Here is an 18765-nt window from a genome sequence, read left to right as displayed (position 1 = left end):
AACAGTGAATGTGGGGAAAAAAAAAATAATGGAAGAGGGTGTTTGGAAATTCGGAGTGGGACCAAGGGGGATGGTGTCTACTGTCTTTAGGAAAACCTTTAATCAAGTTGTCGTTTTAGGTTTGTGTTTGGTTTCTTCTTCTTAGCCTCCAAAGTCACTCACTCCTCACTCTTTCTTCAACGGCTCAATCACAAACAAAACCCCCTCTTCTTCTCTTCGCCCTTTTCACAAACACTATATCTGCATTCTCTAATTTATACAGCGTCATTCACACAAACACCTTATATAATATATTCTCATACCATCTTCTTCTTCCTCTACTCCACTCTACTCTACTCCTTCTATTATTACTACAAACTTCACACACTATTCACTATTCTCCTTTCTTGAATGTGATTCATTCAGAAACATTTCATCAAACACCTTATATCCATCATGGCGTACATGTGTGCAGACAGTGGAAACCTCATGGCCATTGCACAGCAAGTCATCAAGCAGAAGCAGCAACAAGAGCAACAACAACACAACCACCATAGCCATAACCACCACCACCACCACCAACAGCAGCAGCAGCAGCAGAACCAACAACACTTACTGGGTATTAATCCTCTTTCTCTTCATCCATGGAACAATACACCTCCTTTGGGGTTCCCTCTCACACCAACCAATGATTTTCCCGACCCGTTCCAAGTTGGGTCAGGACCCGACAACCCGGATCCAGCTTTTCACTTCCCTCCTCCATTGGAGCCTCATTCCTCTTCTTCCTTCAGGTTCTCTGATTTCGCCGCCGCCACTTTTGATTCCGATGAGTGGATGGACACACTCATGGCAACCGCCGCGGGAGATTCGACGGACACGTCAACGATCCCAGCGGCGGCGGCGGCGTGGCACAACGGTAATTCCGATTTCGGACTTTACGGTTCTAGCCCGTTTACTACTTGTCCGACCCGTTTGTCACCGACTTCGGATCTCAACAGAGTGATATTCTCGTCGGAACCTCACACCGCCGCCGTGACAACAACCGCAGCAGCCACCGGTGTATCTCTCCAACAGGCTCAGCTGCCGGCCACGTGGGCAACCCCGCCGCCACTGCCTCCGCCAACCGCCGTCAAAGAGGCTCCGAAAATGGCACCGTCTTCTCCGCCGGCACCACCGCAGGCTCCGGTCACAGTCCAAGGCGGCTTTTCGAGCTTGCCGGAGCCTGATTCGTCGCACCCGCTTCTGAAAGCGCTAACAGAGTGCGCTCTGTTATCGGAAACGGAACCGGATCAAGCTTCAGAGTCGCTGAGCCAGTTGAGAAAATCGGTGTCCCAAAACGGAAACCCAATCCAAAGAGTTTCCTTTTACTTCGCCGAAGCTTTGACCCGAAAATTAACCTATGAGAGGGAGAAAGATAAGAACTTGGCAATGGTGGAAGCTGCTTCTACTGCCACTACCTCTGAGGAGCTAACACTGTGTTACAAGGCTTTGAATGATGCATGCCCTTATTCAAAGTTTGCACATTTAACTGCAAACCAAGCTATTCTTGAAGCCACTGAAGGAACTTCAAGGATTCACATTGTTGATTTTGGGATTGTTCAAGGGATTCAGTGGGCTGCACTTTTGCAAGCATTTGCTACACGCTCTTCTGGGAAGCCTGAGAGCATAAGGATCTCAGGGATACCGGCTATGGCTCTTGGAACTTCCCCTGCTGCTTCACTTAGTGCCACTGGAAATCGTTTATCCGAGTTTGCGAAGCTTCTTGAGTTGAACTTTGAGTTTAGGCCTATTCTAATCCCTATTCACGAGCTTAATGAGAGTAGCTTCTGTGTTGATCCAAATGAGGCCTTGGCTGTGAACTTCATGCTTCAGTTGTACAATCTTCTTGATGAGACCCCAGATGCTGTTGAGGCTGCACTTCGTTTGGCTAAGTCATTGAGGCCTAAGATTGTGACTCTTGGTGAGTATGAAGCTAGTTTGACCCGTGGTGGATTCATGAAAAGGTTCAAGAATGCTTTGAGATATTACTCATCTGTGTTTGAGTCTCTTGAGCCAAACATGGCACCTGATTCCCCTGAGAGGATGCAGGTGGAGCGGCATCTATTTGGCCGCAGAATTTCCGGTGTCGTTGGGTTGCCAGGGACTGTGAGGGAAAGAATGGAGGATAAGGAGCAGTGGAGGGTTCTCATGGAAAGTTGTGGTTTTGAATCAGTTAGTCTCAGCCATTATGCAATTAGTCAAGCTAAGATCCTTCTGTGGAATTACAGTTACAGTTCTCTTTATTCATTGGTTGAGTCTAAACCTGAGTTTTTGTCCCTGGCTTGGAAAGATGTTCCTCTCTTGACTGTTTCTTCATGGCGTTAATGGTGTTATATTGGGGATTTTGAAATGGAAAAATGGGGTTTCCACCTGGTCCTTTTTCTCTGGTGTGGAACAACTAATTTGTCTATATATGCACATTGATGATCATGCTAGGCGCTTCAATTGAACTTTTGGTTGGTGGAGTTAACTCAGATTTGATAATATGATATGTTATGGCACTGCAATGCAAGGCTTCTGGGAAGGATTACCAATCATGCTGTATTTTAAGCCATTCTGATTTTATTAGTTCCACACCTTGCTCCCTTCTTTTTTCACTTTGTGTCCTTTTTTCTTTGTGTAGCATTTTGATTTGGCAGTGTTATTACTTACTAGGTTGAAGAATTGACTGGACAATTAGTGTGATCAAGGGAATGGGAAGGAAGGAAGAAAGAAACGAACAAACATTTCTTTCCCATTGCTTGCCTTGTGACAATGTAAATTTGATTTTGTTGTTATGGATTTAAGTTCGTCTAAATAGAAAAAGGTTTTTCTTTTTATCATAGGAGTTATAGCTTTAGTGTTTTTTTATCAGTTTTTTCTGCTAGTTGCAAAGGTGCAAAACTTGGGTCTCATTTTTAGTAATTTACCTTGTGTATGCAAAATTGGTTCATTCTTCATTCAATGTATAATACATTCTTGAGTTCAATTTCCTGCATAGCGGTTAATGATCTATATCAGCCAGCGTCTTCCCCAGTGATTTTGATTATTGATGAAAAGCTGGTTAATGATCTATATCAGCCAGCGTCTTCCCCTGTGATTTTGATTATTGATGAAAAGCTGTGTTTGCTGATGTTGCATGAAAATTGTGTGCTGTCAATAAACTTAGTTTGTGCTGCCTTTTAGAGAAGCAATTCTTTGTACTCATTTCCCTAAACAAACAACCCTTTTTCACCATTGGATTGGATGAAGGGTCTATCCAATGGTAAAGGGTGTGTATGTGGACACATATCTTCCAATTATTAACACACACAGTTGGAACTTTGAAGCAATTGATTACTTAAACAGTATGCAGTAGGAAGAAGCATTTTTCTTTCCTGATTTGGAGCTGCTATTATTAACCTGCACGCCAATCTTAATAAAGTTTGTTTCTTTTTGGTTTATGTAAGTTTTGCTTAGCTTTCATTCTTGCAAGTGGTGCTGGTCTTTCTCTCAAATCTATGGGGCCACATTAATAGCTTTGTTGTCTGTCTCTTTCATGCTGCAATCAAAGTTCCATGTCTTCCTGCACAACAGAGATGGGAGAGAGTTGAAATCAACCTATTTAGAGGCTTCATAAAACAATTGGCTTGAGCATGACATGGAAGACTTGGCACTGCTGTTCCTGTTTCTGAGTGAGTGATTGTGACCATTCAAGGTTGTGACTTGTGAATAGGACCTTCTCTAATTGGACCTGATTTATTCAAAAAATAAAAAAAAGGTCCCATAAATGTAGACTACACACTTTGTGAGGTTGGGTTTGTGTCCTACTTCCCCACTTTAAATGGTAGTTCATAACTCATCAAGTACCATCCCCTAATCTTAGAATAGCATTACCCCACTTGACAGAAATGAAACCCAAGTGCTTCTAATATTAGATTACTCATGTATTTATGTGCATCATCCATTTTTTTAGTTTATTTGCTTAATTTCCATTGGAGCTTTTCTATAAAATTTTGTTAATGAACAGCTAATTAGATTGAAAAAGTTGGGGAATTGCTAAATCGGCACAAGGAGAACATTACTTTAAATTGGGACCATTCATTGTGGTTAATTGAATTCTTTTTTCTGCAACTTTTTTGACTTTTTGATGCAGAAGAAGGAAGATATTGGAGATTAGCAAATTCAATCAGTTCCAGCTCAGCTTGGTTTGCCATAGGGTTGGTTGTTTGCTTCTCTTGTGTATTTACACAAGTTAACTATTGTCAAAATCAATATTGATCCAAAAGCACCTCCAAAACTTTTTAGGTTTCTCCTCCCTGTTGGTGTCCCTTATGAGTTATGATCATAAAAGCAATGGTTATTTATGCAAATGAAGCGCTTCTAGTTCTAGAGGCTAAGCTGTAGTGACTGAATTTTCTAGTAAAAATGCATCTAGTAGCCCCAACCTAGAACATGGTTTCTAGTTTGTATTTCTATACTTGTAATTGACCTTATCAATATTATCATTATCACAACTATGATTTACCTTGGTAACATTTCTGTACATGATTCAAGAAAAATGGAAAATGGTATCAGTAAGTAGTAAGGCCTAAGCCAAAACTTGTTATCAAACAGCTTTAGTTACCATTACCAACATAATGTCTCTACTATCCTTGCCTCTTTTACATAGGCTAAATTATGGTTCTTTGGAAGCTAATGATTTTAGAACAAAAAATGTTATTTATACATTTGGTTTGGCATCTCATTTTTAGATATTTAATTTGTTTAGTAGAATTGATTTGATTGCAATTTCTATTATTCTTATTTATTTCATCTTTTCTATATTGTGGTAAGGAGTGTTCTAAATTCTAAAATAATTTCAAAAGAAGAGACCACAATTTTGGAGAAATGGTTAATTAATGCGATGACAAGGGAGTGGACCCATGAAGTTTTTAGCTCCTTGACTTCTTCATAGTTCATATAGTGTTGTGAATATCAAAATAAATTATACTAGTGTGAAAGTGGAAATTTAAGAGAAGTAGCAATAATAGATCAATATTTCTCTCATATTTGATTCAACCATTATTCTCTTATCTTTGAGTTTGAGGAGCTTATCCGTAATAATTTGAGCTGTCTTGCACTCTTATAATATTAACTTAATAATTATTTCTCTAACTAATATATAAAATGGGTTTTATTTTGTTTCATCCTTGTTCATTTTCATGCAATTTGTCAATGCTATTTCTCATCCTTGTGTTATACTCTGTATGGTGACAAAATTATCTTGTGTTCATAGTTGAAATATATAGCTTTCTCAATCATGAATTTTTAAGATTCTGACACTAATGTAAAAATATACAGATAAAAAACAAAAATCAATATTTTTATATTTTTATCTTTATCATAATTAAATTAATTTTTATATTTATATCCATAATTAAAATTAAAATTATCTATACTTAAAAACATTGGTGAGTGAATGAAGTAGTGGGAGTCATTTTCGGTTGTTGATGTTGTGTCATTTGTGTATTATGCATAATGCATTAGGGTCATCTTATGGTTTTGCCTTTTCTCGATGTCCAATGCATTGCTCTGTTTCTTCTTATACACACAAATGATGCAATAGAGTTAATAATTAAAATAAATTTTAAAAATTATTTGTGCGTTATTTAATTTTTAAAAGATTACATATTTTAAATTAATTTTAAAAAAATAGAAGGTAGATTGTTCATTTTGTAAGATAATAAGGCTAATTTTTTTTTATGAGGTTGACATGTGAGTTATGCTGACTTATGGAGTATTGGAGGAATATACATTGTTGTGACAGCGTTCAATTTTTTGTTGTAGTGAGAAAAAATCGGATCGTTTGATTTCATTACAGAGAGAGGGACACAAATTGGATAGAGCAAAATTTCGTGGGTACTAAAATCGGAATCAGGGTTTTCTAGAAGCATCGAAGCCAACTGGAGCCCAGCCGCATGCGTGTCACGTGGAGCCAGTACACAAATCGAATTCAAGGTTTTCTGTACTGTCTATATTCGGTCCGTTCGATTACAGTACTTTCAATTGAACGGTCCGATTTGACTTGCATAGTCCTCATACCCTGGTGAAACACTATATACCTCCATAATCCTATTATACACCAACCCTCTCTCCATATTAAAATTAAAAAGTTCAAATAATAACATGTGACAAATTATTTTATGATATTTTCTTTGGGTGACTAAATTATTTGATGATATGAGTCGGGAATTTTTTTAAATAAAATAAAATAATTTTTTATTTTTCAAAATAAATTAAAACATCTTTATATACAATTTTATTTTTGGCGATATGCATGCAAATCGTCTAAAATCCAGGTAATCTGTACCCCCGTCTAAAAAAAATTGAATATTATATAAAGATATTTTTATTTATTTTCAAAATTTTCTACGAGTCATTATCCAATTTCCAAAAAATAAATTTAATTAATTATTATATTTTTTAAAAATAAATATGAGATATTTGATAATTATTTTAATCATATTAATCCTTTGGACAGAACTCACAGATATATATGAAAAAGCAATAGTGAGTGTGTCATATATATGAACATTCATTTCCAATGTTTGACGTGTTCTTGTAGACCCTTTCCTTTTCCAGGTATCAATAGTTTACTTAGAAGTAGAACTTGTGATTTATGAGCAAACACAAGAATGAATGACTAATCATGCGTGTTATTAACCAAGTCACCAGCACATGATGCATTTCCTTTTCACTTATATAGAAAAATTATAATAAACGTGTTAAATTTTCAATGAAAATAAATGCATTAATTTTTGTTTTTTTGAATAACAATATTCTCTTTCTATATTAATGATATTTCTCTTAATCTAAATTATTTAAAAATAAAATGTTAAAATTCAAATATAACAAAATTATATTTTTTTAAGGCAAAAATTCAGCTACAGTTAACTTCATGTGAAATTATTAGTTTTAAATCGTTAGATGATAATTTAATCAAAGAAGCTCAGTAAAAATAACAGGAGGAATTGCTGAGATACCAGTAAGTGAGGCTTATTTAGGTCGTATTAAAAGAATTTATGATTAGCTTTTTCGAAAATTTCCAAATGAATAATTTCAATGAAATCTTTCAATTTTTTATTTTACTATGTTCAACTCTATATATTCCATTACATTACTACTTGATTTAAAGGGTTCTCGACAATTCTATATTTTCTTTATTCTTTCTAACTTAGCTGTAGTTAACTTCATGTAAAGTTACTAGTTTAAAATCGTTAAATGATAATTTAGTCAAATATATTAAATTATTTAATTACTTTCAATTATTAATTTACTTTAATTTAATGAATAATAAATAATATATAATTTGATGTTATGAATACTATAATAGAATTTAATTTTAATATAAAATAATTTTATATATATAATTATAAAATAATGTATAAAAAATAATTATTTTTAATATTGAAACTGTGTAAAAGAGTTTAGCATCAAAATTAAATCCACGATAATATCATGTGAAATTTTATTAGTTTAGTCCAAAAATAATAAGAATAATTTTTTATTTTTTATAGTATCTTTTAATTTAGCAAGTCAAGAACTAATTTGCTATAATATTAAATATTATTTAACAATTTGTTATTCATTAATAAATTACTCTATATACAAAATAAAATTTAAACTCATAATATTTACTTAAACAAATTAATAAATTAATTACTAGACAAATGACCTAACTTGTTTCCATTCCTAATGAATAATGATAAGTAACGAAGTAATTGGATTTTGGTAGTTGATAGGAACTAGGAAGCATTTATTTACTTATCATGAAATGAAAGAATTGAATATGGGATGATGATGATGACGACGACGAGGGAGACAATAAAGGGAATATAGGGTTATAGGGATAGGGAGGTAGAGTTGCTTAGTTACCTACAAAGGTGTTAGGGTTTGTAGACTCAAATGATTGACTGAAGCTACCATCTGAAGAATTCTGAGGTCTGAGCAATGCCAATAATAATTCATTCATTCATTCATTCTAACATTATCTGTCACACGTCGTGTGCTTCTGTCTCTTATTACTGCGTTACATTTACATTATTATTACTTTACGTGTTTCCAATTTCTATACGTTACGTAACGTAACGCTTCTTTCCGTGACACACTCTACTTTTTATAGACCATGATCCTTACGATTACTTATCTTTATGTAACATTATTTGTTCAAAATTATTATATAATTATTTAATAATTTTCAACAATTATTTTTATACAAAAATTACCAGAAATTACATCATCACGTGAGTAATAATTTTTTTTACCATTTACCAACTCTGAAACTCATGATGTCATGATTACTATATTGGTGTCACTCTCACTTTCACACACACTCCATTATTATTGATGCATCCTGCACGGCTGCACCCTTCTGCTGTAAAATCTTACTCCTTCTATTTCCCTTTCAGAAATAAATCTTTTTAAAAATTTGTACAAAATAACACTAGTTATGCCACAATTTTAAATGATAAATTACCTAACATTTTCGATATCTATTAAAATCTTATAATATAAGTAATGGAACCTACTCAAAACAGGTGGATCTTATAGATCTATATTAGAATTCGTTGATTATTTTGTTATTTCAATATTTTTTTATGAATTAAATGTAACAATTAAGAAATTAGAAGAAAAGTATTTGACGTAAATTCCTTTTTAAATGTTTATCCACATTCAATAATATGCTAAAAAACACTCTTTTTTGTACTTAACTAGTTAACATAACACTATCATATGAAGAGTAGTTGTTTGATTGTTTCATATTTTGAGGGAAAAAAAACAATGTTAATAGAAGATAAGCACAAATTTTAACAAGATAAGCACTAGTATATAATTAAAAAAAATGCATATTTTATTTATAAATATTATAATATTACTCATGCCCTTCCTTTTTGAGACAAGAGAAGCTGGGAATCCAAATTAAAGTGATTAATATAATAGGTAATACATTCATCCATAATAATTAACTCAACATACATCATTGCAAATTGTTTACATCTACATGATAAGTTTCATTAACAAAACATTGATTTGAAGAGAATTTGCAGTAGTAGTACAAGTACAACTAGATATGAAGAAGTTACAAGGTGATTCTGATTATAGACATTTGGCCTCAATCTCCTCAAGGGTAAGTCCCTTGGTTTCAGGTACAATGAAGTATATGAATACAAGAGATCCCACTGCTATTGCACAAAATATGTAAAACAAAATTCCTGCTCCCAGTAATTCCTGCAGGGAGGGAAAAAAAAGAAGTCAGACATGCAATTTCAATTAATGATGTGTTTTGGTTGAGTTGTGTCCATGTGACTTCAAGGTTACGGATTCAAGCTGTAGAATTAGCTATTGATGTAATTATGAGATTAGACTGTCTATAATACACTCTTTGGCTGCGGCCCTTCCCCGGACCAGGCTGCCCTTTTATGATGTGCAAGATTAGATCTCTGTAAAATATGGTAATCATCTGATTGCACCGTCATCGGTTAATTTACTTTCGCTTTCTGGTACATCCTTCTATAATCGAAGGATTATAGAAGGATGTATCAGAAAGTGATCGAATTAAGGGAATGGAGGGAGTAGTATGTTTTTGTGGTCTCCAAAATCTTGTTGAAAAATAAAGGGATTGAAGATGTTAATCACCTTCAGTGGGGAGAAAGCAAATGTCACAAGAGCATTTGCGCCGAAGTTAACAAGTACAGCGATACTTAGTCCGCGACCTCTTAAGCGCAAGGGGAAAACTTCTGATATCATTAGCCAACCAATTGGACCAAACGAAATCTGGACGAAAAAACAAGATGATGGTAAATCAAAATGGTATAAGCATGATCAAATAGATAAGCACTATATGAAGAAGAATGATATTCCTTAATGAACAAGAGGATGTCTATTCACCTGATAACAGCCAACATATAACAGCAGACCAATTACAGCAACGACTGCAGCATCATCTAAGAAAATGTAATATGAACCCAGAAGGAATAAAGATACTGCCTGCAACACAAGTTAACATATATGATGAGTTCATGAAATTTGAACATGGTTCATGGTCGGAAATCTGGTATCATGATCATATCTTTTTTATAGTTTGCTAAGTTGATGTTGAGTTATGCAAACAGGAGAGCTTAGCACATTCATCCCTCTCTCAATACAACATACAAGTAAGAGTCTTTTTATTGGTATATTGATACCGAAACTAAAGTCTGAGATAAGAAGGAACTGACCATCCCTGAAACTCCTCCCAGTAGTAAAGGTCTTCTTCCAACTTTATCGACAACGGCGACAGCAGTTCCGGTCATAATCAACTAGAACACAAACATAACAAATAAGTCGCACAGAACGTATTAAACTGACTGGATAGGAGAAGATGCTCATAAATTTGACAAGAAAACAAAAGGGAAACCAAGAGCAGTGAAAACAAGGACAAGGACAATGGGAACAAGTTGTAACATGATTTTTCTTTGTTTTCCCTTTTCTCTTGTTGAAAATGTGTCGCATTGCATTGTATAGATGGGAAAATGAGAAGAGTTTGTTTCTTAGCAACAATTGATTCCAAAAGAGTATGAACTGCTTTTGAATAGACAAACATGGCTCTTTCATTTGACAAAATGCAATCAATTGAAAAAGAAAATACTGAAGGGAGTGCCAATCAAAAGTCTACAATTCTAATATTTTAAAACTTCAAATCTAAAAAAAAATTCTCTCCCGTTTTAACAAAAGAAGCAACATTAAGACACAAACTTATGGATACAGCATGAAGATACAGTTAGCTCATTGCACAGTAACAGAGCAAGAGAAGAGTTACAGAAAAATGAGAATTGACAAAGCTTGAACAATAACTTCATACCCAATCCAGCAATTTTGCATTTTTTAGAAAACATTCACCCACATCTTACTAATAAAACTGACAAAAAGTTTCCTTGCTAACTAAGTTGTTCAGGTATTGCAACATAAGGGGAAAAAATCTACCTTGAAAAAACCAAGGAGAATAGAGACTCGGGTCGCATCAGATGCAGCGGAGAATCCTGCACTCTACATATTGGATTGGGTTACAATTTCATCAAACTTCCACTAGTGACAGGTAATAAATAGATCATATGAATTTGTGTTATATAATACCTGAAGGATTGATCCAGCATAGTAAAGCACACTTGGTTGTCCTGTGATCTGTCACAAATTTCAGTCTACATTGTGAATACAATGAAAATCTGGGAACTGTGATTATTTTTACTATTTTATTTGAGCAGTTGCTATACCTGTTGAAACAAGACCAATCCTGCACCAATGGTAAGGGCTTTCAAGCATTTTCCTCTGAACATTTCTCCAAAAGTAACCTCTTTTTCTTCACCCACATAAGCAAGCTCAGCCAGAATTTCATCCACTTGCCGATGAGCTGAGTCATCAACAGCTTGACCTCGAAGACGGCACAGACAATGAATTGCGGTGCTTTTCAAATTCTCTCCATCCCCTTTCCCCTGTATAGCACATAAAAGTAGCCACCTAGGAGAAGCTGGGAGCCAACACATTCCAATTCCCATGATTACTGCCAAAGGACTACTAACTCCATACATATACCGCCACCCAGCTACCGTGTCTACCAGAAGGCTACCGATTCCATAACCTGCCTGCACAAATGATATTTGACCATTTTCTATATTACCAACTACATATAGAAAGGTTTTTGATAGATTATTATTACTCAGGAAGCCATAATAGTAGGAGTATTGAAAGTTCTACAACTTACCACCATCCCAAGTACTATAAAGAACTCTTTCAGAGAAATCAGTAGTCCACGTATTGATGACGGGGCCGTCTCAGCAATGTACATTGGAGCAGCATGCATTGCCTAGAAAAGATAACCGTCTATTCTTTAGATAACAAACTCTTTAACTAAGAGTGCCATTAACATGCAAAATAACCATTTTCCCACTTTTATCTCTTCCTTGCAACTAGACTCACATATATGAAGTCTAAGGACCAATATAAGTGGAGGTAAGTATATGAATGCCCTAATAATAAATTCCACCAGCGAAATTTAATGATTCAAACCAAATCTTTTTTTTCAAAAAAAAAAGGTTTAATACATTCCTATAGAATATTAGACTTGAATTATGATAGAATAAGATATATGACTGAATATGTTTAGTGTACTATCACGATTTCGCTTGAAAATGTAGAAGTGTACTTATTCCTATTGCAGTATATATAGAGTGCTCAATGCTAAAAGGCTTCTATCCTAAAGCAAGTATTGAAGCTAAGTTCTAAGCAATGTGTCTCATAGATATAGTTTCTCCGAGATTATATTCTTCCAACGAATTCAATAAATTATATTCTCTACCCATTTGGTCATACACCCTTCTAAGGCATTAGGTGCTGGTGCAGGCCCAATGATCATTTACTTTTGTATATGACAATAGTAAATCCTACACCTCAAATTGCCTAGATGGTTTTTCTACCCTGATAAAGCAGAAATTAATAGAAATAAACTTAGATGTATCAGTTTGGTAAAAAAGAACATACCAATCCAATTCCTATACCATAAATAAATCTCCCTATCACCAATATAGGAAGATTTGGAGCTAGTGCTGTCACGAGTGCTCCGACAAGATATAACAATGCCGCTGAAACCAGCTCCCTTCTTCTACCTAAAATTGAAGTTTGTCATAAACTTCCCCAGGAAAGGGGATATATAAAATGATAACCAGTTAGAGCGATAATTACCTAGGAAGTCAGCAACATTGAAGGCCAACACAGAACCAATTAAGGCACCATATAATGATCCACTAGTCTGCAAAAGACATCAAAATCAAATACCTAATGTTATGTTCAAGATAAATAATAATAAAAATGTACCAAAAACAAGGATCAAATTATAATTATAATAGAAACAAACTGTAGCCATAACCTAAGAAAGAACAAATTTAATTCAAACTTACAACAAGACCAATTTCAATGGAGGACAAGTTGTACCAAGATACTCCACTTAGTGTTGGCGACTGCAAACAAAAGAAAGTATAAGAATGAAACAACCCATCGAAATTGTTAAGTCTAACAGTACGATTAGTCAAAGCAACCGGGAAAAAAAAGGTGTCGGCATAGAAGCATATGATTCGGAGGTTTTTCTTTGGTACATTAATTCCTGTAAATTATAGTGGAAGTAAAAATGCATCATACTTTAATAAACAGAAGGACTTTGTATAAACCAGTTCTATCGAACAACAAAAATGGCTAGGCTGTTGTCTCATCAGCAAGCAGACTTCACAATGGATTCTTTGTCTCACCATAGAAGTCTTCCTTCAACATTGATCCATTGCAGACAAGGAAAGATAGAACTATATAAATAGTAGAAATATAAAGGTGTACCTCAATGGAAATTGTTGCACACGATGTAGAGCCTATGTCATAGCCATACAGCAGCCCACCAAGAGCTGGGAAGAAAAACCTGAGAATTTTAAAATACTTCTTGGTAAGACTACAGACAGAGCCCTTATTCTTTCTCTTCTTTTGTTTCTAAGTAGCTAAACGGACATAAAAAAGTTTTAACAGAAAGAGTATTTAATAAAATTTACATTTAATCAACCTTATAGCATGCAATGAAGGGTTATTTATAGCCATGTAAATAAAATCTCATGGTAACATTTGGTATTTCAACAGCTATCAAATGGAACATAATATTTATGTGTTCTGTTATGATTCCAAAATTAGAATGTCAATTGCTGCTACCAGTTTCATCCTCACTGAATCAATCTAGTTTTCAGAGAAACAGTGATGAACCAAATCTGAATTCTCTTTACCTACAACATAGGATTGTACATCTAGTTGTGATTTAAACGAAACAGATGTCGTATGCATTGGCAATTCTCTAAACTTCACGATTAACACATTCTTCATCCCAGTAAACAAGATCATTGGATAGATAGTGCAAGCTGAAAGCTCCTATATGTGGCTATTTATAGTATGTTTTAGACAAAATCACAGATGCATGATAGATTTCCATTGCAAACCATAAACACGGAAAGCGTCGAAACGAAATGTAATACTCACGGGAAAATCGCAGCAGATACAGAATACTTTTCAGAATCATGGGACACATTAAGAAGAGGCTCCCTTGCACTCCCAATCTCACCATGTGGCTTTCTCTCCTAAGTAAAAGACCAATGCATTTCATAAGTTATAAAAGCAAAATTAACCACAATAGGCCATAGACATCAACAAATAGGTCTTATATGATTGTGTAAAATGTGTTGTTTTATTAAAAGCATTCAGCTTATTCAGTTATTCTTTATTCAATCTTCTTCTTCTTTTCCTTTTTTTTATTTCTATTTTTTACCAAAGACAACCAAATAACTAAGAGCAAAAAGCACACAATGATCTCATTTTTTCATAAAACAAATAATTGCTAGGCACCAAACAATAAAAAAATGGAAAAAATTGATGTCTCTTATTTCTATGAAGACCAGAGAAGCCAACCGGTGAATCAATTAGCAAAATCGGAAATAGAAATCCAGTCTAGGCAACCAAAAAGGATTTCAAGTTCATTATGACTGCAACAAGTTCAAATTTTTTCCCATACCCATTGACCTCATGGTTGTTCTCATCCAAGTTGCTCTACTTTTTTTTTTTTCCAAAAAAGAAAAAAAGCTTATGAATTTCAAATTTCCCACTCATCCAATACATTCTGTAAGAAACCAAAAGAAAACTTAAACATAGCAGATGACATAATCCAAAAGAAAAAGGAGAATGAAGAAAGTGGAAAGGGATAGAACCTTTGGGAAAGAGGAGAGAGTAGGTTGTTCAGGGTCCGACGCCATTGGTTTCAAGTTTGAAGTCCTGTTCGAGAGACTGTGTCTGAAGGTTGGTAGAAAATTTAAGCATATATATATATATATATATATATATATATATATATATATATATATATATATATATATATATATAAGTTATTTTAATAACATTTAAACAATATTATTAAAACTAAAGCCATATTTTATATAAAAAATATTCTTTATACACAAAATATTTTTAATATTTATCTAAAAATATAATTGTTATTAATTAATTATGTATTTAAATTATTTTTTAATTAATAACAGAAATGCGTATTAAATTGTTAAAAATTATTAATATTAAAATAATATTTATTATAAAGATTGTAGAGATAGGGAAATTGTATTGTATATATTAACGATAAAAATTAAAATGAAAAAAATAGGAAAAAAATGTCACAAAAATTTAACAATAACAATGGCCTTAAATTAATTTAATTGAATTTAATTACTACCATGTCTTAGTTATGTAATATTATTGTTATTTTTTTTTATACAAGTATGTGATGGTAACAAAAGTTAAATGTAATTTTATATTTTTTAAATAAAATATTACCTTCAAATAAAAAGCAATTTAAAAAGTTCACTTGAAATTCTTATTTTTAGTTTTTTTATTGTATTTTTTAATCTGGCATGTTAAGGATTAATTCGCTGCGTCAAGGATTAATTTGCCGTAATAGAATTATTGCATGGACAATGTAAAATTTGAATTTCGATACTTAAATAAATTAGTAAACTAATTACTAAATCAACCTAATTTTATTATTATTTTTAGGTTATTCTAATCGACTAATAACATAAATATTTTATACCATTATTTAATTCAATTCAATCTTTTTAACAATATCTCTTTTTTTTATGTGATCTCTTAGGTTTAATTACTTTATTGGTTCCTATAATTTTACAAAATTTTTAATTTGGTCTTTATTCTTTTTTTTTAATTAAGTCCTTGCATCAATTTTTTTTTTTAAATTGAGTTTTTACATTTTTTTTAATTGAGTCTCTATATTTTTTTTTTAGTTAAGTCTCTATACAATTAAGTCAATTACTACCAAAATGAATCTAATTAAAAAAATTGGTACAAAAACTCAATTAAAAACAAAAAATATAAAAACGTAATTAAAAATTTCGTAAAACTATAGATACCAACTGACTTCTTTCAAATATTCTTTCATCAATTTTTAATTAAAGACTAAAATTTTTTTTTTTATTGTATCCTCCAACTCAATAGGTCAAGGATTAAAATAAGATTAGCAAATAAGTATGGATTTAATATAAGTTTCACAAAGTTGGATAGGGAAGCGCATGATGAACATGGAACACGAGAAAAAGGCTTCAAGTTAATTTTGTTTTTCAATGCAGTATTTATCTGACAAAAAATGAAGTGTAAGGTTTTTTTATTAAAAAAAATGATAAAGTATTCTTATATTAAAAATCTGTCTTAAATTAAAACAGCTTAGTTTAAAAGAGCTTCGTCTTTTTTAATAAAAATTCAAACCAACAAATCCAAATGAAATCGAAATCAAAGCTTATATTCGCATTAATAACCTGTGTAATTTTTATTGTTCTATTTTCCTCATTCATCTTTGAGTAAAAAATACTTGAAAATTCGAATTGCTTAATGTTCACAATCTTAAGTTAATTATATCTGATAAGTTTCCAAACAATAATTATTTAGCATATCATCGTCAATACATATTATTTAACAACTCATTATGACTCTCTTTACCATCCACGGAAAACATGTCACAATACAAAAGGAGTTGGTGGCAAATATATTAGGATAATTCACATGTATAAAATAAATTCAGCTCAAAATTATATTAATGTTTTAAACTGAATTAAATTATATGCATGTTTTGTTTACAATTTTATGTAATCGAATCTAATTTGATATATTATGTATGAAACTAATAATTAATTAAGGGCATTCTTATTAAATTTTAGGGACTGGAGAACATTTTTACTCAAACTAATTAGCTTTTTGTGGTCCTTTTTATATAAAATAAAAATGGAATGATTTATAATTTTGTTAGTAATGGAAAATGAGCATGTGTTATACTCAATTATGGATTAATGGTATGCTTTTTATTAATATAAAGATTTATTTTTTAATTCTAAATTATAATAAAAAACTCAAATTTACTTGGCATGAAATCGAACTTCTAATTTATGATAAAATGAATTCAAATTTAGAAAAAAATAAAATTGAGTCTCCAATTTGTACAGAATAATTTTTTTATTTTAAAGGACAAATAAATTGGTGGATAAATTTTGTAAAAAAATTTTAAAAAATATTTTAAAAGCTCAAATCTGATGATAAGTTTTGTAAAAAAATTTTAAAAAATTAAAAAAATCAAAATTTGATGGTCCGATTTGTAATCCTCTAAATCTAACTTTCCGATTTATTTATCATTATTTTTCACACCCAACTCCAATATCGATAAGAAACATTATTCCATCTCTAATATAAAAATTAAAAAGCGTCATATGAATATGTATGACATTATGCTCAATATAATTAATTATTATAATTTGTACAAACACAAAAGTATGCATAGTTTATATTAAGTATGTGTTCAGATGTCATTATTTCTATGTTAGTATTTTGTCAACAGTTTTTACAAAAAATAAAAGCACAATTTTTTTTTAATATTGTTATTATCTGCATTGGTCTTACTTTAAAAACTCTGTTTTAATATTGTTAGTAGATTATTATTGTTGTAAAAATTATTTTTTTGCACAAATGTGTATTAAGTAAAAATAGATCAATAGATAGATAAAAAGAGTTGAGATGAGATAACAGAATAGAGAAATTGAAGAAGCAGAAAGAGATAATAAGAAGAAAAAATAAAATAAAATTCTTGACATAAAAATATTATGATGTAATTTAATTTGAGGAGGAGAATAAGAGAACATAAACAATTGAAAGAACAAAAGAAGAAAAAAGTTGGGGTAAAAAAAATAACTGTGTGTTTAATATGAAGAAATTAGAATTTGATTGTTATGATTTAGAAGAGAAATTAATGAATCGGGATTTATTTGAGGAAAAAATACGAAGAAATATGATATATAGAGAATACAATTATAATAAATAAGAAAATAAGTAAATAAATTAGAAATAAATAAATTTAAAATATGTGATTAGGTTAAGAGAAAAAATAATGCGTGAAAAAATGAAATATCATTATTACAAAAAATATAAAAGTTACATTTAGTATATTAGTATGAAAGAATTTTAAATATTAAAAAAAAGTGTATCAATAATTTTAATCGTTGATTATAATTATATATATTTTATAATTAAGATTAATAACTAAAATTATTGAAACATCAGTATTTATAAAATATTTGAAAATTTTTATTTTCTATTAATATAAGTAGGTAGATAAATACATAGATAGATTATTGGTTATATTGTTTTTCTTTTCTTTTTTTTTTCATGGAGAAAAAAAAGTGATGGGCTACAATTGAAACAGCAAAATGGGCATGGGTGTGCATTTCTGGTTCACTTCCTCGTTGGTGTCTGTATCCTTCCACTTCTTTCTTCTTCAATGTGATTTTATAATCGAGGAGTGTTAGGAAATCAGCAACTTTTGTAATTTGTAGTCATTAAATAGTCATTAATAATATTTTTAATAATATAAAATTTTATTCAATAGTATAAAATTATTCACTTTTTTTTTTGCTAATTACATACTGACTAAAATTTAATAAAATTGCTAGTCCTAAACTTTTCTTTTCTAACTACAATCCATTATTTCTTTCCGTACGAATAATGAAGATGCCATCATTTTATCAATAAAATATATAACATCATCATTCAACCAACGATCTTTGTAACCTTACCTAACATACAATGCAAATTTTCTTTAAATTATGTATATTTATATATTGTTATTGTTGAATACCCACGTGAGCACGTGGA

The 18765-nt window shown here is 31.7% G+C and overlaps 2 protein-coding genes across 2 annotated transcripts; one reads left to right on the top strand and one right to left on the bottom strand.

Moving 5' to 3' along the window:
• The first annotated feature begins 182 nt into the window (after nucleotides 1-182).
• LOC130965940 (SCARECROW-LIKE protein 7-like) lies at nucleotides 183-3009 on the top strand. The gene has a single exon (XM_057890696.1). It carries the CDS (start codon nucleotides 436-438, stop codon nucleotides 2341-2343), a length of 1908 nt encoding a protein of 635 aa, XP_057746679.1. The 5' UTR covers nucleotides 183-435; the 3' UTR covers nucleotides 2344-3009.
• A 5937-nt stretch (nucleotides 3010-8946) lies between these two features.
• Nucleotides 8947-14875, bottom strand: LOC130970204 (D-xylose-proton symporter-like 2). The gene is made up of 14 exons (XM_057896200.1): nucleotides 14778-14875; nucleotides 14056-14153; nucleotides 13375-13453; nucleotides 12948-13007; nucleotides 12733-12799; nucleotides 12532-12656; nucleotides 11756-11857; nucleotides 11268-11636; nucleotides 11131-11178; nucleotides 10981-11043; nucleotides 10236-10316; nucleotides 9907-10005; nucleotides 9655-9792; nucleotides 8947-9246 (listed from the first exon to the last, which is right to left on the bottom strand). The coding sequence occupies exons 1-14, from the start codon at nucleotides 14820-14822 to the stop codon at nucleotides 9115-9117; spliced, it is 1506 nt and encodes a 501-aa protein (XP_057752183.1). The 5' UTR covers nucleotides 14823-14875; the 3' UTR covers nucleotides 8947-9114.
• Nucleotides 14876-18765: the final 3890 nt, after the last annotated feature.

Source organism: Arachis stenosperma, chromosome 3, assembly GCF_014773155.1.
Source record: "Arachis stenosperma cultivar V10309 chromosome 3, arast.V10309.gnm1.PFL2, whole genome shotgun sequence".
NCBI lineage: Eukaryota > Viridiplantae > Streptophyta > Magnoliopsida > Fabales > Fabaceae > Arachis > Arachis stenosperma.
This window is presented reverse-complemented; position numbering and strand designations above follow the sequence as displayed.

Bases quoted from the DNA above. Each gene is read 5' to 3' on its own strand.
- LOC130965940 (XM_057890696.1), top strand. From the start codon at position 436: ATGGCGTACATGTGTGCAGACAGTGGAAACCTCATGGCCATTGCACAG.
- LOC130970204 (XM_057896200.1), bottom strand. From the start codon at position 14,822: ATGGCGTCGGACCCTGAACAACCTACTCTCTCCTCTTTCCCAAAG. The intron at 12,800-12,947 runs GTAAGTTTGAAT...TGTCTTTTGCAG, and splicing joins CCATTGAAATTGGTCTTGTT to ACTAGTGGATCATTATATGG. The intron at 12,657-12,732 runs GTAATTATCGCT...CTTCAATTTTAG, and splicing joins CAATGTTGCTGACTTCCTAG to GTAGAAGAAGGGAGCTGGTT.